Source organism: Haemaphysalis longicornis, unplaced genomic scaffold (genome assembly GCF_048455015.1).
Source record: "Haemaphysalis longicornis isolate Haplotype H1 unplaced genomic scaffold, Haemaphysalis longicornis Haplotype H1 scaffold_2, whole genome shotgun sequence".
Lineage (NCBI taxonomy): Eukaryota > Metazoa > Arthropoda > Arachnida > Ixodida > Ixodidae > Haemaphysalis > Haemaphysalis longicornis.
Window position 1 is genome coordinate 195392895 of NW_027526295.1, and position 24220 is coordinate 195417114.

The 24220-nt window shown below is 46.8% G+C and overlaps 1 protein-coding gene across 1 annotated transcript in view; it reads right to left on the reverse strand.

The window, feature by feature from the left end:
• Positions 1-1263: 1263 nt before the first annotated feature.
• Positions 1264-24220, reverse strand: part of LOC144169740 (cytochrome P450 3A41-like) — a 66159-nt gene continuing 43202 nt past the window's right edge. The window contains exons 7-14 of the mRNA XM_077699064.1: positions 19089-19219; positions 16629-16722; positions 13469-13532; positions 9494-9602; positions 6001-6092; positions 4818-4958; positions 2494-2656; positions 1264-1433 (exon numbers count right to left, since the gene is read on the reverse strand). Of these exons, the coding sequence (XP_077555190.1) occupies positions 1344-1433; positions 2494-2656; positions 4818-4958; positions 6001-6092; positions 9494-9602; positions 13469-13532; positions 16629-16722; positions 19089-19219 (884 nt within the window). The 3' untranslated portion in view covers positions 1264-1343. The remainder of the gene's footprint in view (positions 1434-2493; positions 2657-4817; positions 4959-6000; positions 6093-9493; positions 9603-13468; positions 13533-16628; positions 16723-19088; positions 19220-24220) is intronic.

Consider the following 24220-nt stretch of genomic DNA (forward strand, 5'->3'; position numbering starts at 1 on the left):
TCCGCTTACCGCGCGCGCCGAAAATGCGAGCTGCCGCCGGCGCTGGCGCCGGCACTCGGCGCCGACAGCACGCGACGCGCCTTGCATCCCGTCCACCCCTCAGAAAACGAGTCGGCTGCGCCAAGCGACTCCCTACCCGGAGCCGCTGCTTTGGCCTCGTCCGCGTGTCCGGCCGAACCAACGTTCGGCTGGTTCGGCCAGTTCGGCTCGCAATGCTCGCAGCTCGGAAGTTTCCCTCGCCTTTTCTGCGCGCCGAACTGAGTGCTTTTTTTTCTCCGCATCTGCCTCCGTTCAACGTTTCACCAGTTTCACTGCGGAGTCGGACTGAACGTTCGGACGTCATGGCCGATTCGCCTGCGGCGCTGCGGCGAGCATCTAATTGCCTGGAGCAATTAGATGCTCTCGAAAAAGATGTGCGTCAGCTTCGCGTGAAGCAGTCAAAGCTGACTGACTATGGCTTTTCTGCAAACGAGTAGTTGCACTACCTCACTTGCATGCTAATAAAATGTTTTGATCTCTCTTGTGGCTTTTTTTTCTCGACCCGCTTATAACGATTATCGGTTATAACGATGGGATTTTCTTGGCACTTCGATATCGTTATAAGTGGACTAGACTGTATATATATATATATATATATACATACATACATACATACATATAATATATATACATATATATATGCATATTTGGGGCTGCTTGTGTTGCATTTGCTTTAAACTGCAGCTTTAAAAATTCTTCGGGATGGATCAGCCGGCTAGCGTGTCACTGCATGTTCGAGGCCAATGGTCAGTAAAATTTTGTTTTTAGAAGATTACATGAAATAATACTTTGAATGTGACTGTGAATCTTGTAATCATGAAAGTGAGAGTATATGTTAAGCATAGCTTCACAAGTATTAGTTAAGTATTTGTGGAGGTATGCTGGACATATACTACATACACATTGCCTTTCCCCTGAGAGTTCAGAATTAGAAAAGTCGCTTTGGGGTGTAGCGGTGCACATCCTTTTATTTATTCCAGGCCCACATGCCCTTAGCCGTTATGCGAAGTGATCGGGATACAGTATTCCTTGTTTGTTGCATGTTAGATCTCTTCGGACGTGACATCTACCGTATATGATAACTTAGTCTTCTCATTCGATCCAGCGAAAAATTGTGACAGATTTTCTATCGGGCTCCTGGCTATGCAAAGTTGCACTTTCCTGGTCATGCATGGTTCCTTTTCAACTCGTGTCTGTGTGTTGCGTGTAAAGAACGTCAAATACTGCAGCCTCCCGGGATTTTATTCTGACGCCAACGCTGAAAGGGCTCTCGAACAGCCGCCTAGTATAAAACAAAAAAGAAATTATGCGCCGCTGTTCAGCCTTTGAAGCTGAATCCAAACTATGTCTTTTGGCACTGCCGCAACTGCATATGTGTCCAGCTCCAGTATGGGCTGCAAAAATGAAGGAAAGATGGAAAGATTGTTAGAAATAAAGAACTCACTCCGCACAGTAAATTTCACTTTTGTCCGCGGGTTTTATGTTTACACAACGTCACACTGCGGCTACCTAAGAGCATAATAATAAAAAAAATATTGAGAATGGCAGTTTTTCTGCCTTACTACGTTGGTAATACAACTCGAAGCTTGAGGCGATGAGAACTGTCCTTTGTTCGTTACTTTAGTCTTGCTGAATCACTGAAGAACAATTGTGTGGTTAGATTCATTGCTGCACGCAACGCCAATGAGCTTATTTTAACACACGGGCTGTAAACCTCTACGACTGCGAAATGGTAAGTCACGAGAAGAGTCAAACATGTACTCATTTCACACTTATCATTGAAGAGTGAGAAATTGCATTCGAAGATGCGTTCCAGCGCCATAACGTAAATCAAAATCCAGTGGGAGCTGAATAAAATTGGTGCCGAAATTCTCGGTTTTGTGACAAAAATCGTTCGTCTTCGTCCTCAGGGCTGTTTTATATCACCATGATTAACTAACTTCCTTAGGCTACCCTCTCTGATTTAAGCTATGTATACCCTTCTGTACCCAATGTACAATAAATTTGAAGAGCGGAAGCTTGGACGAGTTGGTAATTCATTGCATTGGCGGGAAGCGCAAACTAACACGGGGATAGACAAAAAAAAAGAAAAATATAAACGAGACGACGTTGACAAAAACAAGAAGCGATGTTTTTAGGATCACGATACCCTTGTGGGGTTGCTCAAATAAAGTGAAGGTCGCAGACACAGACTACTGAGACTAAAGCATGATATGAACATTGAAAGCTTTAGAAAAAAAATACTTTAAGCGCACAGTGAAACAATAATAAAAATTGCTAGGCCGAACAAATCATAGGCTGACCATTACCCGGCGATGCTGTTCCACCTTTTGCCTACATTCAGGAAAGAAAACGCGCTTGACCGGGGCATAGTTCAACTCAGAGCGGAGATCTATCACTTGATTGTCAGGCTTTTACATAACTTTTAAAAGAGCAATGAAAGCCTCAGACCACCTTTTGGCTGGGGCCCAGCGTGATTCGGAAATGTCGCAGAACTTGCGTCATGACCGAGGCGAGTGTCACGAGTGCCAGACGCCGGCCGATGCACATGCGGGGACCGATACCAAAAGGTTGGTAGGCAGTGGGGTTTAGAAGGTGCTTGTTGTCGGGACTGAACCTGCAATCGACACGAGAGGCATGAAATTGTCGACACATGTGTGAGAGGGCTCAGGTCGGGAAGCAGGCTTCATAGTAGGTCTCACTGAGCCAGTTCACGTATTTCAGGTTAAAGGAGCCATGAAGACAAAATACAAGTTGGGTTTAACAGAAAGACTGCTTAGTCCCGATAACAATGATACCACTATCATCGCAATCTTCGAACAAATAACGGAGATATTAAAGAAAACGTGTGAAGCCGTGGCGACCCCCTAGCCAATTTCCCGCAACTTTTCTATGACGTCACGGAACCTTGTTTGTGCGATTGGCGGCCGCCTAACTGACCTGTCGCGACGACACATGACTGGACGTCTGTAATGGGACCTCTAGTTCCAATTGACTGCATCACTTCAATGCTAATGTGCAGTTAACGCATTGAAAATTATGTTTTATTGTTGGCCCGTGTGACGTCATTCTTCCTCATAACACGTCAGTGTGGCGCAAAATTTGGAAGTTTTTAAATACTTCTTGCTTTTTTTTTCGTTAAAAAAACGTCTTTTGTGGCTCTAATGGAGCTGAGTGAGATACTGAATCCTAGTTCTTTCAAATTAAACGAAGTTGTATTTTCTCTTCATGGCTCCTTTAAACAGCCTCAACTGTGCTGAAACATGACTTTACCTTTCCTCGCCGTGACTTTTTCTTGTCAGACTAGAGGAGACTATTCAACATTCATCGTTCCTAGAACTCACGGTAAAATGCACAGTACAGCGTCTAAGGATAAAATAAGCCTAATTTTGCTACATAAACAACAGTTGCAAAATTTTGAATGAGTAAACGTACATTCTTCACGCTAACCTACTCTGACATAACATAGAGTCAGCGGTGGAGGTCACAAGAACAAGAACACTTTTTCTCTAACTGTCCGAACAGTTAGGTTGAGCCAGTCGAAGACTTCGCTTGAAATTTTCATTCCAAGGTATTTCAACTCCATGAACCCAGCTTGCTACCCAAAACAAAACTATCACACTTATCGTTCGAATAGTGTTATCACAATTTTGAATTTCGTACGCAAGTATTCAAATTACAGCAACTCCGTGCGCTCTGAAGAAAACGAAAGACTGTAAACTCAATTGTTGCAGATTATCTCTATCCACACTAATAATCAAACAAGTGGAACAAGTGGAGTAGAACGAAAAGATGTCAAATGTCAGATGTCAGAACGAAAAGATGTCAGAAAAGACAGTGTGCTTGTCTTATGCGGCGATATTATCACCGCTCGCTTCGTAATGAGGCAGGCTGTTGAAAATAGTGTCGTCCACGGCCGTAAACATATCTTAAAAGTTCGCAGTGGACATCTTAACATTTAAACATAATAACAGCGTAGTCGTAAATCAAACCTAACTGGTTTAGCGCAGCACGTAGAAAACGGTTCGTTATTGATTATTAAAAGAGCCATAAAAAGCCTACGCAAGCAATACGTTTAGTGTATCGATAAAAATGCGAGTCGTTATTTCGCAAGATCATCGAAAAGATTAATTTCGTACTGGTTGTGTATGCCCAACAGTCTTATATCAAATTACTTAATTTCTTAAAATGGTTCACCCCTTGGTCCCCATCCCTACCGCCTCGATGTCCCTACCCCCCTACCCGTCGTTCTCCAGCACCTAATCTGGCACAGTCCGAAATTCACGCGCTACGGAAACTTCAGCCCTCTTCCAAGTTCCTCGCCCTCGCACATCCACCCTTATGCAATGAAACCATCCACGCTGACTCTTATTGCACACTACTCTATAGAAAGTAGTCTAGCGGGAGAAGTTTAGAGCCATGAGTCTGCTCTCTTCCTCCACACGGGCTATCCCTCCTCCGCTTAATGTAATCAGTAATGTTCCCCAACCACCGTTTATTCTGCTGTGACATCTAGGGAAAAAAACCTTCTGCTTTCCTTCAACTGTGCAAAAATACCAAGCTTCGAAAAGGCGGATCTCTCTTTCCCCTGCAATTTTTACAAATGGCATTTTAACGGGAGCGAGCGTTTCAGTGTCACAACGGAGCCAGCGGATATGGCTTTTCTTTTCGTTGAGCCGTATCCTCATTCCATCTGGTTACCCGCGTACATTTGTGGACCTTCAGTCAAGCACACTCACACCAACTATCCCGCTTTCAACCTCTGCGGTATTCCTTACCTGTCCGGGTCGAACTTCTCTGGGTTAACCCAGTAGAGGGGATCGTGGTGCAGTTGGTAGGTGGGGGCCAACACTGTGGTGCCCTTCTTGATGACGTACCTCCCGTACTGCCAGTCCGTCTCAGCCCCTACTGTTGTGGCGCTGCGAGGTGGGGAGGGCAAGCAGCTTCTCAATGCGCACATCTACGATCTAAGCAATATTAACACGTTGGAAGTGTATACCGGCACGTCGTCAAAGTGCAGAGCTAACAAAGGTATACAGCTATTTCGTCGCTCGTAAATTTATTCAGCCGGAATTATGAAGCGGTGAACGCAGCACAAGTGGAAGTAACCTTACTTATGCACATATAAAACTTATATTACTTATAAAACTTATAAAACGTATAAAACATATATTACTTATGCACATAAAAAATATGTCGGGTAGCAAAGCACGCGAGTCCAATGGCGGAGCTCTGACTCCGCGACCAAAAGTCACTTTTTCGTCCCAGTAGTTTGTAGGCATCGCGAAAAATCATCAGCACTGTTATCGCTTCGATGTTTTTAAGGGACCCCGCAACACTTTTTTCAGCTTTTGTTTAGAATCCTAAATGCTTGCAGAACGTACCCACCCAACACACCCAGTACTTAGATTAGGGTGTCGCTAAGTACCTCAGCCAAAAATAACTGCTCTATGCCCATCAGATAACTTGGAAACTCGCTGAAAATATTTTTCTCTCTTTCCCGGTCTTGACGTCTGTAGAACGCCCGAATTACGTCACTGAGGCCATGTGGCGGTTGTTGGCGAGTTTTCCATCACTTGCAGCTATGAACGCTATTCGATAGAAACTTTAAAAATGAAGCTCCAAAAACAAAGCAAAAACGGAAGGCATATCTGGTGCGACGAACAAATCACGCACTGCCTCTTCGTGCTGGCGATAACTGTAGCTTTCACAGTGCTTCCAGACGCGAAGGAAAGAGCGAAAACGTTTATCGAAGGTGTTGCAGGGGGTGCCTTTAAGTAAAATCTTCGTGTGTAATTATAAACCGATGACTACGACAATTCTTAGTTTCTCAATTTTCCACATTCGTCAATTGCTTGCCCGTAATTCAGAATAAAAAAAACGATTCGAACTGCTTAACATGCCAACAGTGATTAGCATTTTAAAATGCGTTAGCATAAATCAAAGCAATGCGGGGCTTACGTGATGACTGGTGGATAGATTCGTAGCGTCTCGTCGATTACTTGATTTACGTAGCGAAGGTTTGTAAGTGTCTTCACTGACAGGTGGTCTCCCTGGAACGGAAGAAAACGTGTAATATTCCCAACTTCGAATTTTGTTTCCTTACGGAGTGGCCCCGCCTTAAGCTACCCCTTCACTTCTTCTATTCGGAGGTTAGCGTTCTTTTTATATTACATAATTTATTTACCTTTAATAAACTGCTATACCATTGCTCAAATTCCTCTTTCTGGCAATTTAGCAACTGCGGGTGTCGGAGAAATTATAATCCCAATATGTTAACTGCAAACTATAATCATATGTTACCTTTAATTGGCACAAATTACGGTTAAACAGCTTCGCATTTTTTAGGTATCCCACTTTGGTAAATATTCGGTGATACCGTTAAATCATACCCGCACCATTTTTTAAGAGGCAACTAAAAAGTTTATATTGAAAGGCGAATAACATTTTTGTAGTCTTATACTGCTTTTATGAGTTTGTTTTTATAAGCGCTGTGCTATTACGTGTTATTTGTTTATTTTGTTGCAAATTGTGATGTTACAACAGTTCCCTATAGGAATTATTCGGAAATCGTTTCCTTCTTGATTTGAACAACTCTGTTCTTTTTTCGTTTAATTAATTCACAAAGGAGTAAAATTGTGACTACTGCGACATTCGGTACTATTATCTGAAGAACGGGTCCATACAGTGTGCAACACACCTGTCTATAACAGTTAACGATTTCAACTTCAACTTGGTACATCTGGAAACTGCTGAAACAAACTTTCCAGAAAGATGCTGGAGACGAAATGGCTGGGCTTAGATATCACAATGCCGTGGTAGCTTTCTTCTAACAGCGCTTGGGCAAGACAAAATAAAGCTGAAAGCATAAAAGCTGTGTACGTTGCCCTGTGCACATCACGCATAACACTACATGTTACGGGTTGTGTATGGGCAAGTTTTAAACATCATTAGAAGGTGATCTCAGTAACGGCTTCGCTGGAAGTTGGGATATGATATTGAAAGGTCGAACATGCCCGATGGTATTTTATTTTTTCTCCCATCATAAATCCGCCATTACAAAATATCGACTACATCGCGCTGTTTTTGGAACAGAACGCCCTCGCTTCTTCGCAACCGGGGCGAGGAAAAAAATTTCAGAGGTCGTCCGCAAAGCAAGTTTGTGGTTGTAAAAAGAGTTTGACCGAGAGCTAAGCCGAGCAAACTTTCTAGACCTTAATCCAACATTCTGATCTTTTTGTAGACTACCCATCGTTCCCGCAGTGTAATTTAATGCAAACACAATATTGGATCAACTTTGCAAAAAACGTGCTTGTAATAAGGTGGTTTTGAAATATGAAACCTCTTCATTCGTCCGCAGTCATCTGGAAACCGCATTCTACGGAAGGAAACACTTCTGCCGTGGATGTGGTACATGGTTAAATTTTAGCCTGATCTGATCGTTATTAAGAGGAAAGAAAGTTATATGTGCGCCCCTAAACGCAATTTAAAGAAAGTTGTGGCGCCAGCCGTAGGTAAGTTTTTTAGTTCTGTGCTTTGATTGATCAAGGTTCAGATTTCGTAAAGGGTAGGAAACATGATAATATGCACGAAAAGGCGAGGGGTAATGGATCATCAATGCGGTCATAAACAGATAGTGTATTTGCCCAATGCGCTTTCTCTGAAGCTCCTGTACTGGAGGGGAGTAGCTTTGAACTCAGAGTCTACGAAAGTAATTCGGGGTGATCAACGAACTTTTATTGTATATCCTGTGACTATGCAAATTTTGGCGCTCCCACAATGCTTTCAGTATTTTGACTTCTTTGAGATATGCCATTTCGAAATGGCTTATTTGTATATTTCTGTGCGATGTTAAAGGCGTGCGAGAAAGTAAAACGCACATTACAGTAAAAGCTCGTTAATTCCAACTCGGTAAATTCGAACTTATAGTCAATTCGAACTGACGGTCTGGTCCCTGCACAGCCCTGTATATTTCAATGGGGGGAAACCCCCTTTAGTTCGAACGCGTCGGTATCCAGTACGGTTAATTCGAACTGGGATCCCCTGGTTTGCATCGCTCCTCGCAGAAGGAGTCGGTCTAGAGTGATTACAATGGGTTGCACACCCAAACCAAACTAAATTTAGTGGAGATGATGAACAACGAAACCGAAAACTGGCAGCATCTCCACTCCATGGATGATAGCAAGGGTGCGGAGTACGGGGACCCGAAATGACATCCAAATTGCGCCCCGAGTGACATCCTATTTGCACCCCGACCGTCATTCGATTTGAGCCGTGAGTTGAACCTTGTTTATTCCCTAAATGAAACTGAAACTCACGGCTCAAATCGAATTTCGCAAAATTTTCGCTTGATGGTGGTGTGCGCACGGATGGACACGGACATTGGGAGGTCCTATAGGTACTCCGCACCGTTACAGGCGAGGGAGTAAGGCGTTTGACTCTCGGGTACTAACTCACAGTAGTAGCCCAATGGGTAAGACGACTGACACTAACTCTGTATGGTCTACTAGACATAGGCTCTAATCCTGCCGGTGCTTGTGTGATTTTTTGCGATTGTAAAGGCTATGCGCCCGGACGCGGACGGACATTAGGCGGCCCGGAGGTACTCCGCACCTAAAACAACAGCGTAGCGTGTGGGCTACGCTCGTGCGACAGCTTAGTTTGCTTTCGCAGCGGCCGCCGCTGCGCATGCTCCGGCTAGGCTGCCTTGATGGTGGCGCGCTACCCTGAGGGTGACGACGCCCGCGTCGTCTGCTACAACAGCCGCCATTATGCCGCCCGCCGCGGCTGTGTAGCATGCGAAGCGCGCTACCGCTTGCGGTGCACGGATACGCTCGGGAACAAGTACACGTTCAAAAGCTCTTTTTTGCGATGCTTGGACAGGACTTGCATTTGGCCCCTTATCCCCTCAAGAATAGGGTACCGAGCGGCAGTACTGTGTAAATACGGCGGTGAGATATGAAATGCGAGCTACTTTATGATAGAGTAGCTCGGAAATGCGGAAATGATTAAAATATTAAAGTTTTTGTGGTATATGAACACCTGTTTTTCTCTTATTATTATGCGAAATCGGTACTCTTCCACCGCCTCGCCATTTACAGCGTGTACTGACCGGGCAAGCCTGAACGCATCACATCCATGCTGTTGCTCTACCTCTACGAAACAAGACCCGAAAGCTCTAGTGAACAGGTTATTTATTTGTGTGCATAAATGCTGCGCGGACAGAAGCAATTCCACTAACAGAACGCTGGTTAGTAAAACGCTACCAACTGTCGCTGTCGGAACGTTTTGATTGAAAGTGTCACTTACGTGCAACGTAAACAAACCGAAATTACGTCACATATTCCTTCCTGCTCCGTGTAGCAACGAGCGGACTCATGCACGGAAAGGAGGCTTACCATGAATAAAACTCCATTTTTCTAAATAGTAAACAGGTCTTCTCTCGTGATCTTACCTCCGTTTTAAAAGCTTCCAGTGCTTCCTGGCGCATTTTCTCCTGGACGTCAGGGTACTTGCCCATTAGGTAAAACCAACAGGTCAAAGCCGTTCGTACGGGGTCATACCTGCGTTCAGCAAAAAAAATTAAAGCAGTTCCACTCAACTTGAAAGCTGTTGGAAGTGCCGAGCAGTGGTTCCCCAAAGAGGCTGTGACACCGCTATTCACTCATTGCTACCACTGCTCACGCTTTTCCACTCCCTGTACTCCTCCTTTGTTGATGAATTGAACAGATTTATCCAACACAATTCAAATTTCTCGCCTTGGAAGTGCTAGCTCGCCCTCCGCCTGGAACAGCACGACCGGGAGTTCTGTTCCTTTAAGTACAGAGTACTTTACGGTCCCGCCTTGTCGTCGTAGCTAGCTCGCTGTCACGCTGTCTAGCCACCGCCGCAACCAGGCGGCGTGGCGACGTAAATGACAAAAGCAGAGCTCCACGGCATAGTGGCATGACGTACCCCCAAATTTGAGCATTACCACTCAACGTGAAAGCTGTCGGAAACGCAGAGCAGTGGTTTCCTAAAGAGGCTGTGGTGCCGCTATCCGCCCCTTGCTACCACTACTCACGCTTTTCCACTCCCTGTATTACTCCTCTGTTGATGAATGGAACAGATTAGTTCAACGCAATTCAAATTTCTGTCTTGGAAGTGCTAGCGCGCCTTCTGCCTGAAACAGCATCTGTTCTTTTTGTGCTTTCTTTCATCTCACACGTGCCGGAGCGTTCCCCCACGGTTTAGAATACGTGTGTTCCTCAGCCAATTTTTTTGCTTACTATCGTAAAAACCAACCCGACAAGTGTTCTTAACTAAATGAACGCGAAGGCTGCCGGTCAATTACACAGATTTTGCCTCAAATGTACCTGCAGTTTAGTTTGCGCTTAATAATGGGGAGATGTATGGCAAATTCCAGCAGTTCAGGAGTTTTTAAAGGTTAATGTCGGGCGCTCCGACGCACCAACTGGCGCGGGCCCTGGGACGAGCGGCGCGGAAATGAAAAGCACGTGTCGCGCGGCACCTTGAAACGCCGCGCATTCCGAAAAAGACCGCACCTGCGTGCACCGTATGCCTTAACCGCCACCACATGGGATGGCCACCAACGAAGACGATTGGCTTTTCCTTCTTCACCGGCCCTCAGCGGCAGGAGGAAGGGAAGATGAGACAAGAGAGGCGCGGTGCGGGCGCAGGAGAGCTCGGCCCGTCGTCTTCGGGCTCCGCGCGAGTACTGTTTTTTTTTTTTCGCCCGCTGGGCTGTAAATAAATGTACAGTTTTGTATCGGAGGCTGAGTTTGTCGGTTGAGGATACCCGGGGTCAGATCCTCAGCGCTGCTGCGGCTTGGAGGAGAAGCCCCGGGGAAAAGAACACCACGAAGATAACTGTTAAGCTATATGAACCGCTTGTTTTTCGAAGCTTCTGTGCTATGCGGTTACGCCATGGGGGCTCTGTTTGGGTCTGGTATGTCGCTACTTTACCCGATTGCGGTGGTGGCTAGACATCATGACAGCGAACGAGCTACGACGACCACGCGGGAACCTAAAGTGCTCTGTCCTTAAAAGAGGCTTTGAAAAACAAGCGGTTTATATTGTCATAACTGTTCGAAACTCCTGAACACTTGGTGCTTGTCATACATCTCCCCGTTGTTTAGCACAAAGAAAACGGCAGCTATATGCATAGATTTGACGCAACATCTGTCTAAATAACCGGCAGCCCCCGCGTCCATTTAGTTTGGAACGCCCGTTGGGTTGGTTTATAGGACAGTAAGCGAAAAAGTAGCCGCGAAGTACGACGGGTTCCAAACTGCGCAGTAAGGCTCCGGTACGTGCGAGATGAAAGCAAGCACAAAATGAATAGAACTCCCGCTCGCGCTGTTCCCGGCTGGGGGCGTGCCAGCACTGCGAAGGCGGAAAATTGTAATTGCATTGGACAAACCTCCCGTTCAATTCATCAAAAAAGGAGTGACAGGGAGGCGGAGGGCGCGCGCAGTGGTAGCAGTGCGCGGATAACGGCGACACGGTCCATTATGGCGAATCACTGCTCTACACTTCCGACAGCTTTCACGTTGAGTGGAACGGCTGTTGATACTACGCGTTGCGATAATCATCCAGAATCTGTGCAGAAGTCGTCAGAGACAAATGACAAATTGTCACACTCTGGTAACGGTTTCATGTCTCCTCCCACCATTGCGTTAGCTCACAGTGGTCTTGTCGTAGCGGTAGTGTGCTGTTTACGTGCAACCACTTTTCTCCGCAGTTCCGCCAGGTATGTGGACATCTTTTTACCGTATCATAGCATGTCTCGTGAGCAGCACTTAAATGGCGACACCGTAGTCGATGTTCCGAGGATGGGACGTCACCATCGTGTTGACATGCACCAGCACATTCACTACCTGCCACTCATGAGGCGTTGACTCGTCATCTTCAGCGTTGGTGATTTCGACGGCTTCGGTGGATACGTGCACGGATCCATTCGACGTTGAGAATGATAGAACATTGCAGTTCCACAATCGCACGCGGAAAAAGTGCTCATATGCCCTTGTTTTAACGGCGCCTTTAAAAGAGGAGCGCACAAGTCTGGCAACAGTTTCAAATTGTAACGAAACCACTAGCTGTCACACAGAGGAACACGGATGGATTGTCCCGGAACCAATCATGGTAGAGTTCTGGTTGCTGGGCCAAAATCCTGGTCACGTAGAGATAATTGGTCAGCGGTGAGCGTTAGTTCCCGGTTGTGGGAATTACAAAGGTCCGCCATCTTCCCTATCTCTCTCGGTTCGCCGCGGAGGCGAGAGGGTGAGGTCCCTCTCTCTCTCCCTGCGGCCGTGTGTTTCCGCGCCGCGAAAGGATGACGCCGGGGGCGCAGCAGACTCCCTTACGTGACCGGTTTGTCCGGAGCTCCGGGTGGGCTGGTCTGGGGTGGACAAGGGAAGAAGGCTCCCTTGGATACCAGCCATCATCTGGAGCGGGCTTAGGTGCGTGTTACTCCTCTCGGCCTTTCTTTGTCCGCCCTCGCACCTGTTTCTCCCTACCTGGCGTGGTGGTCTTAGCGGTGGCAGTGCGACGCGCCCGACGTTTCTTATTGCGGTGGCAATAAATGTCGTTGTTGGCGATTTCTATGTCTTGTGTGTTCCTTGCTGTTCGCTGCCGCTACGCCAGTTGGCGGTCCGTGGCGGAGTTCAGTGGGGCTAGCCTCGCGGCCGAGTCTCGAGTGCGAGCTAGGTCGCCGTCAGTAAACTTGTTCCCCCACGGTTTAACAGCGTGGGGCTTTAGCTTTGTCGGCCTCGCTGTTCATTTCGTAATTCCATCACTTTTGGCCTTTTACCACTTCTAATGGCAGCTGTGAGCCGGCTTGCGGCAACGTTTCGGGGGGCTGCCATAAGGCACGATGGCACAATACCCCACGATTTGCGCTGCCGTGGTGAATGATGGGCTAGAGGGGCTCGGTGAGGTTATGTCACCTAATGTTTCACTTAAAGCTGCGGTGTGAGAAACATGTGTGGTGATAAGGACGTTGTGGTACTGTCCCTGACGCATGTTACGAGACCGTTCTCGCAGTTTCTTTTCTTCTGTCACCTACTCTGTGATGTATTGTTGCGTCCTCAGATCACGGATAAATTGATGGTCACAGATGCTTTCTCGCGTCTCAAATAATATTTTGCGAAGACAGCCTGACTAGCTGTCAAAAGACATTTGGCGTCCGCATAATCCTGATTTAGTGTTCTCCCTATATTGTCAACAGGGGTCGCACAATGTTTGCACGTACAGTTATTTATTTAAGGACAATAAACAGTTCCCGACGAATTGGTTATTTCGACCCACTTACGGTTAGGCTGAAGCTGAGCGTTCTAACTAGAAGGCAGTGTGAGGGTGGCAGACGCGGCATAACATGCAATGCTCATTAAATGCCGAGTCAATGTAAAGCATTGCAGTGTGAGCTTACCCTCCCACGAAAACATAGGTACAGTTGGTGGCCATCTTGTGCATGGTGGCTGCGGGCAATGGGGCTGCAGAATAAATAAAGAAGAGAAAAGTTCTTTTGGAGAAGGCTAGTTCGTCTTTGAGCTACGTCAGATGGATACATAAAATCATTGCCTTCCCAATCTGGGAAGAAGGCTGGCCAGCGAAGCCCTGGGGGCAGTGCAGGGCGTGCGCGAAACGTAACACATTTGTAATTTATGATTGAGCATAGTTCTTAGCTGATTAGCTGAATGAAACTTGGAAGGACTACAGTTTTACTCTAAGGGACAAACACGGGGCTGCCCGTTTCCCTTCCTCGTCGTAATCATCTTACCGTCTGTGTAACACACCAACCAAAACCGCTCGACCACGGAGGAAAGCAGTCAGGTCCCATCGGGCCGTGGGACGTCCACTTTGAAATCTCGCCACACCAGAACGGGGGGTGCGCGCAACGGTGAGCGCATGAAGCCCGCCTGCGCCTGCACGTCGACCCCTCCCCGCACCCCTACCCCCAAACGCACGCGTAGACATGGCAGGGGGAAGGTAGACGCCGCGCTTTGCGAGCAGTATACACGACTCACGAACGAGGCGGCGGCGGTGGAGAGGAATATAAAGTGGGGCTGTAACCATGCCATGGGTTAATTGGCGTATTCATGGGAGGTTGTGGCCGTTACTACACCAGGGTGGCCAGTCCTGCTCTGGTGAGGGAGTGCGTTACCGGCAATGGTCGCCGGGGTCAGGCCGCACCCCAAGCTCCATTTTGCAATTCCATGAAAACGCGGATTTTTTTTTTATCCGGTGGGAATTGTCTGGCACCGGGATTCGAGCCACGGTCCTTCTGCACGCGAGGCGGATGCTCTACCTCTACGCCACCTCTGCACCTTAAAAAAAAGTTTTTTTTTAAATTTCCACCTCTGCACCTTAAATTCAGGACGACTCAGCGAGCAATGAAACGGATGATGATAGGTGTAACACATTAAGGGACAAGAAGAGAGCGGAGTGGGTCAGGGAAGAAACGCGTGTTAAGGACATATTAGTAGAAATTAAAAGAAGAAATGGACGTGGGTAGGGCATGCAACGCGAAGGCAAGATAACCGTTGGTCATTAAGGGTAACAAGTGGATCCCGAGAGAAGGCAAGCGTTGCAGAGGGCGGCAGAAACTTAGATGGGTAGATGAGATCAAGAAGTTAGCGGGGATAAATTGGTCGCAGTTAGCACAGGACCGGCGTAATTGGAGATTAATGGGAGAGGCCTTTGCCCTGCAGTGGGCGTAGATAGGCTGGTGATGATGATGATGATGTAACCATGCTCCCTCCATTGATGGTGATGCTTCGCTGCGCACCACACAATGGGGGATAGGCAGCTTGCAAAACCTCAGCTTACACCAATTGCCTTAACGTCGGCGTCACATTCAAATTGAAATACATTGCGGGAAAGACATTTTTGTGAGGGAAATGTAAGCCATCAAAATACGGAGGCCCTGAGTGCCTATAAATATGTCTTTAAATGTCTTTAAGACGCTATGTACACAACTGTGTACATTTCAATTCTGCGTTTTTTAAGAGAAAAAAACATACAAAAACAGAAAGTTTTCGCTAGTTTAGCATAATTTTGTATCCTTCGTCTAACAATGAAGACCGCAAACAAAATGGCGACGCGGGGAACGGCTTCAGTGGCTGGGCTTTTCAACTCTTTCTCCTCGTTTTCTCAAAAGACTTGCGGCCCTAAAAAATATAGAAACAATGCATATCACACAAATATACACGTATGTGGAAATATTCAGCGCTACTTGACGCTCCTGAAATCTGTGACGCTAGGTACACGATTCTCTACATGACTGGAAAAAAAAAAAACTAAGTTGGTGTTGGGGTCAGTAACCTGCCAATTCATCTTATTTGGTGAGATACGCAGCATAGAAACAACAAAAAACATTTAGGGGGAAATAGCGAGCGGCGTCTGAAAGGTTTAAGTAAAAACGGCTCGGAGAAAGCGCTGACTTGTGGGTAGTCCTTATCAGGGCTTTATCTGACCCTTTACTCGCCTCCGTCGTTGCTGTTTGCGGGCAGACGCTCTTTGCCCCGGCGAGTACACTTTACCGCAAAAGCTCACTTGGTGAAGCCCGCAATGGTTTCTGGCTAAAACGATGATTTACCTACTCATCCTAGTTTATTCGAACGTGACCGACGTGGTCATTTCCTTTACGCGGTGCTGTGGAGCTGTAAGGATAAAAAGGCCACTTGAGGTTATGCTTTGTAGTCACCGGTTCAAAAAGTGTCTGTAATGGCCGAGGCCAGATGGCCAATGTGTAAATCTTTGAGAACAGGACTTCTACCATAAGATGAAGTGATGTCACAACAAGACCAAAAACCGCACAGTACCGACACCTGGGGTAGCGCGGCTTCCATTCGTGACCTCCCGTCCACGGGAATTATCGCCCTATATGACAGTTCAGTGTCGTGCAGCAGCGGTGAATGTGGCACGAGTTGATCCCGGAAATTATTCTCGTAAACGCCACTCCAGCAAACTGTCTGACATTACAGCTTCAACAATCAGTCGTCTTGCCCTATGCAGGAATGTGCCACTATTTTTTATCTGGTATGGGTTTACTCAGGCTTGGGGTCTGAGGAATATTCTCAGATGTGTAATGAAGACGAAGAAAATATTAATAATAGCGCTTACTTAAGCGCAGCCAGCACGCTATGAGGAAATTGAATACTTTTAGAAAAATACCTTTTCTCTTCGTAGTGGATGATCATTTTGCCAATTCGTACGTTCGTACACCACCCGGCCTGCACAGCCCTGTTTTCGAAGCTTTGAACGAAGCAAATAATTTTTGGTTTCAATGGTGTGGCTTCGATGTGAGCACCCGATCTCTGAATGTGATCGGGTGTGCGTAAATGCTTCTATTTACCAGTTTTGTTGTTGACGTGGTGCTGACACAAAGGGGAGCGCTGGAATCTTGACTCGGCGTGCGGTTTTCTTTGACACGGAGATGTGGATTCGATTATTTACATGCATACAACTGACACGGTTTTTCGCCATATTCTTTGTCCTCCATTGCTGCTTCGCTCAAGTGACATTGACGCTTTTCTTATTTACAAAACCATAGGGGTATTACTAGGCAAAAAAAGGGGACAGAGTACCTCTATTTTTCGTCCTAGAGCCGGCCTTGGCTTCAGCGTCTCTACGGTCGAGTGCATCGTCTAGGAGAATTTGGGCCATGTCGGGCAAAGATACCTGAAAATCAAGGTGTCCACACTGAGGCAAAAAAAGCTCTTTGCACATGTTCAGAGCTCCATACACTTCTGCCCGGGCAACCTGTCTCGGTACGTGATGTAAACTGTAAGCTTTCGTTTTAATTACAGAGTGTCGGAACGAAATGTTTTTCGTTTCGTTTTTTGTTTCGTTCCACGGAGAAAAGTTTCGTTTCGTTTTAGTTCCGGAACGAAAAATATAACGGTTCGTAACGGTTGGTGTTTGCGTGGAAACAAATGAGAACAAAAATTAAAAGAACAACAAAAAGCGATGTTTATTGATTTTTGGTAAAAATTAAAGTGGTTAAAGAAAACTGACAACTGCACACAAACGCTGCAGCACTTATTCAGACACATTTTCTGGCACTGAACATTACCCCAGAAGCTGAACGTCCTCAAGTGTCACAACGGCACACAAAAATTCAAGCACTTTTTCAGACACATCTTATGGCACTGAACATGACCTCAGAATGTCACCCAGAAACTATATTCTGGCAGTCGTTAATCTGGCACGTAGGTTTGTTCAAGATGCTGTCATAAGCGAAAAATCTTCTAGCGCGATTTGTTCGTTCGCGCCCCACCATAATGAGGTGCGACTACTGTTGTGCTGGAAATCAAGCTGTTGCACTGAAATGCAAGTGCGTGTGTTCAATGGACCTTTTTTTCCAGTACCGGTCCTCCTAGCGGTCGCCACGGCGAACCTAAGGCATGACCCCAGAGATGTTTGGATTTACGAAATATCCTGGTCATTCAGCACCCCCCCCCCCCACCCCCCGTCACCCCTGCCTTTCACATGAACGTCACGGTAGCAGGCGCACGCTCGCGTGGCTAATCTGCAGTGGCCTAATCGCCCCTTTCTCTTCATTTTTTTTTCATTTTCGTTGCTCCCTTACTGGTAGCCAATTAAGTGCTCGCGGCGTGGTCAGCCTCAAGCCTTTTTTGTGTGCGCAAACGAACTCACTGAGATCTGCCAGAAAAGAGGATATAAAAACGTGCAGCCCTAGGAAGCATAGCCGCGCCCCAAGCAGCAAGCTGAGGGGGCACCCTTTTGTTTGTTTCGCCAGGGGCTACTTCCAAGAATGGAGGGCCGGCAGCCCAAGCATGCGTAGATCGCTACTGGGAAAAGGTCCATTCAATCAGCCTCAAAGAATCTGCACAAGAGCGCACGTACTCGAACGCACTTTGTACTCGAACCGGAAACCGAAACGTTTCTTTTAGGTTTCGCTCTGGAACAAAATTATAAATAACGTTTCGTTTCCGTTTTCGTTCCAGCCAAAAATATCGTTTTTTTCGTTTTTCGTTCCCAGTTTTCGTTTCGTTCCGACACCCTTTACCATGACTGTTATTAACCACGTGTATTCATGGGTAAGTCACGTGTTCGTTTTGTTCGAACAGGGAGATGCAGTGCTATTGCGCGGGCATTCCCCAAGTTTGCGCCCCTGCAATTATGTACAGTACAGATTCATGTCAGTATCTCGTGATTCCTGAGGCCATGACAAGCGAGCTTGCTCTCGCATATTCTACACGGGAAACAACCTCCCCCCCCCACCCCCCCCTTTAAAACACATCACTGACCCCAAGAACATTTCCAAAAGCACGTATGATTGGTGTACTGTTTTGATGCGAGCTATCAACCAGGCTAGGCAGCTTAAGTTACGAAGACGTTCTTCAGCAAAATGTGCGTAAAGTATAGTTGAGGACATCGTCACTGTCGCATTTCTTCAGGGGAAAGCAGGTACCGACGGCGAGGGAGCGGAAAAAACAAGAAAACAGGTGAGGTATCGCGCAGTTGGCCGGAATTGACATCAGGATTGAAACCTGTTTCCTATTTAGACCAGCATAATGATGTCTAGGTACTGCAGTTTCTTGAGCATCCGCCGTCGATCACACGTTACATTACCCTGTTGATACAGAGATAAATCTGTGGCTGTCGCCGGCAGAAATGTAAGTTCGCGCTCGCATGGCAGTGGTCGACTTCCGGCACACCGCAGCCGATCCCAATGACTCGTCGATACCTCCATCGCAAAGACACCAAAGAGAAATGGCCGCACCCTTCCCAAGGTTTCGGGGGATAAAAAAATGCCATAAAACTCTGTATATCTCATTTTGTCACCTTGAAAAATAGCGCAAAAAAATACACGGACAGTTCAAGGAATAGCCCAAACTGTGTAGAATTACACCAGTCCTACATAAAGGTCTCAGTGAAAGGCCTATCCTCATCTTGTTTATTTTTTGGGCACGTCAACGTTGCGGTTGTAAGAGAATATTCCTCTGAAAAATTTTTGTGCCGATTTAAATTAAACATTTCTTAAGCTTACTACTTAACACGGATGCAGTGAATCACCTTACCTGCGGATTCCGCCGGCGGTATTCGATGACGTCTTTTGCTTTTTTGCTCATTTCGGCGAAAGAATTTGAGATGAAGGGGGTCATCACCTTCATGGACACCTTAAGAAGCCAGGACCAATGGAAAAGGCTCTCTGAAAAAAAGGTACAGTACTTCGCATATAGGCGTCTGCATATTCGGCCAGCCGTCTTTCGGGGCTGAATTTACAGATTGTCTAAATGTGAACCCAGGGGTGACATTCACGTATTTTTTCCCTTTTGTGTCCGTTTCAAAGGTGTCCCTTTTGAGCGAGCCCGGATTTGTTAAAAGCAAACAACCGGATGTGACGTAACGCAAGCGCGGCGGACCTACTGCGTGTAACCGCGGCTTCTTGGAACAGGTGATTTGAATTTCAAACAGGCGGAGTTGCAAGTTCAGTCATGCATGCGCCGGTCATCGCCTTGTCGTTGGCTCGCTTGCGGAAAGGCGGCCGAAATGCCCGCAGGAGCACTCCACCATCATTCCCGCCTCTCGAAGAAGACTGTGCGGGGGCTGAGTGAAGGGCTGAGGGACGAACTTGGCCGGCGTTCGCGCGGGCTCAGTGTCGAAGGCGAAGTGTTATGCGCGCTTCGTTGCTTCCCTACCGGTGGCTTTCAGTCACCGGTCGGTAGCGAGGAAATCTATTGAGATGGGGAAGGCCACATGGCCGTAGTTGGGGAAGGAGAAGAAGGTGTTGCGATCAGTCAGTCGTGATGGGCCTCGTTGGAGATGATCATTGATATGTTGCGAGGGAGAGTGTAGTCCCAATCTCACACTACCCTCGCCAGGCCGCTCTTAATTGAAAATTATGAATGGCCTGGCGGAGAAACGATATCTCTGCCACAGCCCTCCGTGAACCAGTGCATCCACACAGAGCTCCATGCTAATATGTATGCTAGAGGTAAATCTGGCGCCACCGTCTAGGGGAGCCGCGCTGCAGCGAGCGTTCCTTCATGTACCGGGCAGGCACGTTTCACTTGTCCTTGGAATAGCTCAAGAACAGGCTGAAAAGTTTGCTCTGGCTGCAAAAAAAGCAACAATACTACTGTAAAATATTATTTAAATTTGTGTTGTTATTATGAAAGTGGAGCCCCCAAAAGATTTATTTGTCAGTGATTATTTAGAAGCTTCATGCACGATGCACAAGAAAAAAGTAGCCCTTTTTTTGTTCATTTTGGGTTCGAGTCAAAAGAGAAGCCTTATGGTTAACTAAGCCAAGTAGGTGAGGAACGTCGCTAGCTGAAATGGCGCCGCCCACGGCGGCCTCAGATTGAAGCTATTAGTATTAAACTATATGTGCATCCACACCGTCGCCAAGGCCGTCACACAGTGAAATAAACGATCGTCTGCGAGCTCGACAGCTGTCGCGCAGACGATCATAATTACACAAGCACTTGGCATGCAACTTGTAACCTTTTATTGGTACTTGACGATTACACATACCAGCCTAACGTTCGTAGACTTCACAAGCAACAGGTACGGCGTTAAGAAACGAAAATCCCCACCACTTACAAATTTTTTCACTCGTACAGCACCACGAGAATGTCCACGGCGTAACGCACCATTCCGGGTTCTTGGAAAAGCTCGCGTCAGCATGCAACATGTGCGCCGATGCCGAAATACGTAACGGGAGGGTTATACTGATGCATGGTCATTGTCACCGACCTCAAAACGGGGTCCATGTGCAAAAACTCTGAGTAGCCTTAGCATTGTTTGCACTTAATTGTCACAGGAAACAGCTGGCTGTAGCTGCCATCTTTAGAGAGAGAGAGAGAGAGAGAGAGAGAGAGAGAGAGAGAGAGAGAGAGAGAGAGACTTTATTAATTTTTTTCTATTATCGCAGTGAGGCAGCTGCTCGTAGCACTTCGGACGAAGTCCACAAGGTCCCGTTGGTCTTGGTGATTGCAGGTGGTAGCCAGTCACTCCTTAGTGTGATGTGTTCTGAGTGCTGAGGTGTTAGTGCATTCCCACAATATATGTTCTTGGTTAAGTATGGCGTTGCAGTGGCTACACTGGGGAGTGGGCTGGTGGTCCCATGCCTTAGGCGGTGTAACTATGCCTGTGTTTGTAGTGTGTTTGTTTGTGCTTGTCAGAGTAATGTTCGTTCTTCTCTGTCTAACAAAGGAAGGGGGGGATACTCCATCATGTCGTGGAGGTACTGTCTCATTTTGATACGACGTTGGGGGTGAGATTTCAGGGTACATACATAGTCAGCGGGAGCCCGGAGGAGTGCATCACGGGCGAGTTGATTGGCTCGTTTGTTCCCAGCTAATCCAATGTGCCCAGGTAGCCAGTGAATTGTGGCGTGTCCTTTTACTGTGGCTAGAAGTTGCAGTGCAGATGGAAAGGTGATTCTGCTTGCAAGCAGGTGACATGCCTTCTTGGAGTCCGTTTAGATATTTGTAAGCGTGGTGGGTGCGTCGTTCGGCCTGGCTAGCATTTCAGCTTCCTCCGAAGTGGTACAGCTGGTGTGTATTGAGGTTCGTATAGGCTATTGCACACATAGGTCCTTTCTTGGCTGCATCCGTGAAGATGTGTTTTTGGCGGGGATCTCTCACAGCCTTCTCTGAATAAAATGCCACTCTAAATTGTCGTCGAGATGAATTCTTTTCTTTGTCCATGTGCCATGGGATGGGTGCCACCTGTACGTTCTTGAGGATGTCTTGCTTGATAGGGGTTGTATAGCGACCTGGGTTGGGCTTGGTTGGTATCCGAGTCCTGTGAGTATAGCTCGTCCCGAGTGAGGGCTGTTTAGCCGTATTAGTTGGTTGTGACGGTGTGTGGTTATAATTTCTTCGGTGGTATGGAGAGTCGCTGTGTTGAGAAGCTTCGTTGCGTTGAAGGGGATTCCTAGGGCAAGTTTTGTTGCTTTCCTGATTAGTGTATACCCAGCCGATTTTCTAATATTTTGGTGAGGTTTATGTAAGGGGCTTGATATCTGATGCGGGTGGTAATGAGGGCGTCCCTGAGGTGAATTAAGTCTCCTTCCATGAGCTCTTTATTTTTGTTTGACACTCTTCTTATCATGTGTAAGGTGTGCTCACACAGCTGTACGATTTGGCTCACAACTCTGTGTCCTCCGCCATCACTTTGTATGTGGAGGCGCAGAATTTTTATGGAGGGCTTGGGGTATATGTCGTGGTTTTCATGGCTTAGGTGTATGGTGGGGGGCTTCCATCGAGGATTGTGCACTACTAAGAGTTCCGTTTTCTCTTCGGAGCATTCTAATCCTATGTTGTGGGCTGATCTTCCTACTGCATTCAGGGCCAATTGCAGGGTGTCTTGGATGTGACCTAGACTTCCCTTATTGATCCAAAATGTTAAATTATCTGTGTAAAAGGAGAACGTTGTGTCCGGAATCCTGGATAATTTTCTGTGGACCTTCATCCTGGCAAGATAAATAATGTTGTTGAAAGTACACACCCTTGGGGTATGCCTTTTTGTGGGTGAGAGAAGGGAGCAGTAAGATGGTCGCCAATGCCGATGGTGAGTTGCCTGTCTTGTAGGAAGTTTCTTACATAGTTATGCATTCTGCATCCACAATTAGTGTATCCCAGTTTTTCGAGCATAGCGTCGTGGTCAATGTGGTCAAACGCCTTGTTCAGGTCAATGGCTAGGATTGCCTTCAGTTGTGCTGTACTCGGTTCTTTGTGTATATCTTCGTAGATACGAAGTAAAGCCTCGTGGGTGGATAGGTTGCTTCATGTTAGGAGGTAGCATCTCTTCATCTTCAAGATGCTGTTGGAGTCTTTTTAAGGCCATTCTTTCCATTACGTTCCCCACATTGGACGTTAGCGTCATTGGTCTTAGGTTGCTGAGTTTAAGGGGTTTGCCTGGTGTGGAGATGAATATCGTGTGCCCCAACTCCCATTTTTTGTAAAGTGGGCTTCCTCTCCATATGTAGTTGATTTCTGTGAGCAGGAATTCAATACCACTTTCCGCCAGGTTTCTTAGGTGGGCTGTAGTTATCTGGTCAGGGCGTGGCGCTTTTTGTCCTGTGCACTTCTTGATTGCTATTTTAAGTTCGGACATGGTGAAGTGCTTATCAAGGTCTTCGTTCTTGGTTCCCGAGTAGTTCCGGTAGTCGGGTTGGGTCGCGGAGGGCATATACAGGTTTTGTAAGTATTTCAGCATATTTTGTGGATTTTCGTACTCATCAATTAGCGTTTGCATTTTGTTCCTAGTCATGGTCTTGGTGGCATCTGGATCGATGAGGGCTTTCAAGATACGCCATGTCTTACTTGTGCTTAGGGTTCCCTGAGGTTGCTCGCACGCCATCTGCCATTGTTCTCTTTTAAGTTTATCTGAGTACGCCTGGACATGTTGGTTTAGCTTGGCTATCCTTGCTCTGAGCTTGCGATTTGTTTTGCATTTTTCCAGCGCTTGATAAGCGCGTTTATTGCCTACCAGCAATGAGCTAGGTGCTTGCCCATGCAAGGTCCTCCTTCATGTGTGTAGGTCTTGGTATGCTTCCTTTTTGTGTTGATAATATCCTTTGTACAAGCGTCAAGATCAGGGTGGTTTTGCCCTTCTCTTTCTTTTCTATATATGCCCCATTCAGTGATTTGTTGTTTCTTCCATTTCAATCTTGGTTTGGTGGGGACAGAAAGGGCGATAATTGCGAGATCGCTTCCCGTGTATTCTTGGGTATGGGTCCAACTGACGTTTGTCCTTAATGTGGCCATAGTAATGTCTGGGTTCGTGCTCCGTTCTACAGAGTTGCCCAATCAAGTAAATTCCTGGGTGTCATTGTGGATTGTGTATCCTGCTTCCTGCGGGGCATATAGCAGTTTGCGTCTGTTCTTGCTGTCTTTGATGTACCGCCAGACTCGGTGTGGGGCGTTGAAGTCCCCAGCTAGTAGGTGTTCGTATGCACTTCGCGTAGTCTTGGGTCTTAATATTTCCTTAAGTTACGGTAGGTTGCCTTTCGGCGGCCTGTACACATTTGTGATGTGCAGCGGTCCTTCGGTCGTTTGGATTGATATAGTGATGCTGTTATCTGTGTAATGTTCTAGGTTGGCGGGAAGTTCCTTGAGAATGAGGAGTGCAAATTGGTCTCTGGTTTGAAAGGTAGTGTAATCTGGTAGGGTTCGATGCTTTCCAGTTTCCTGTAGAA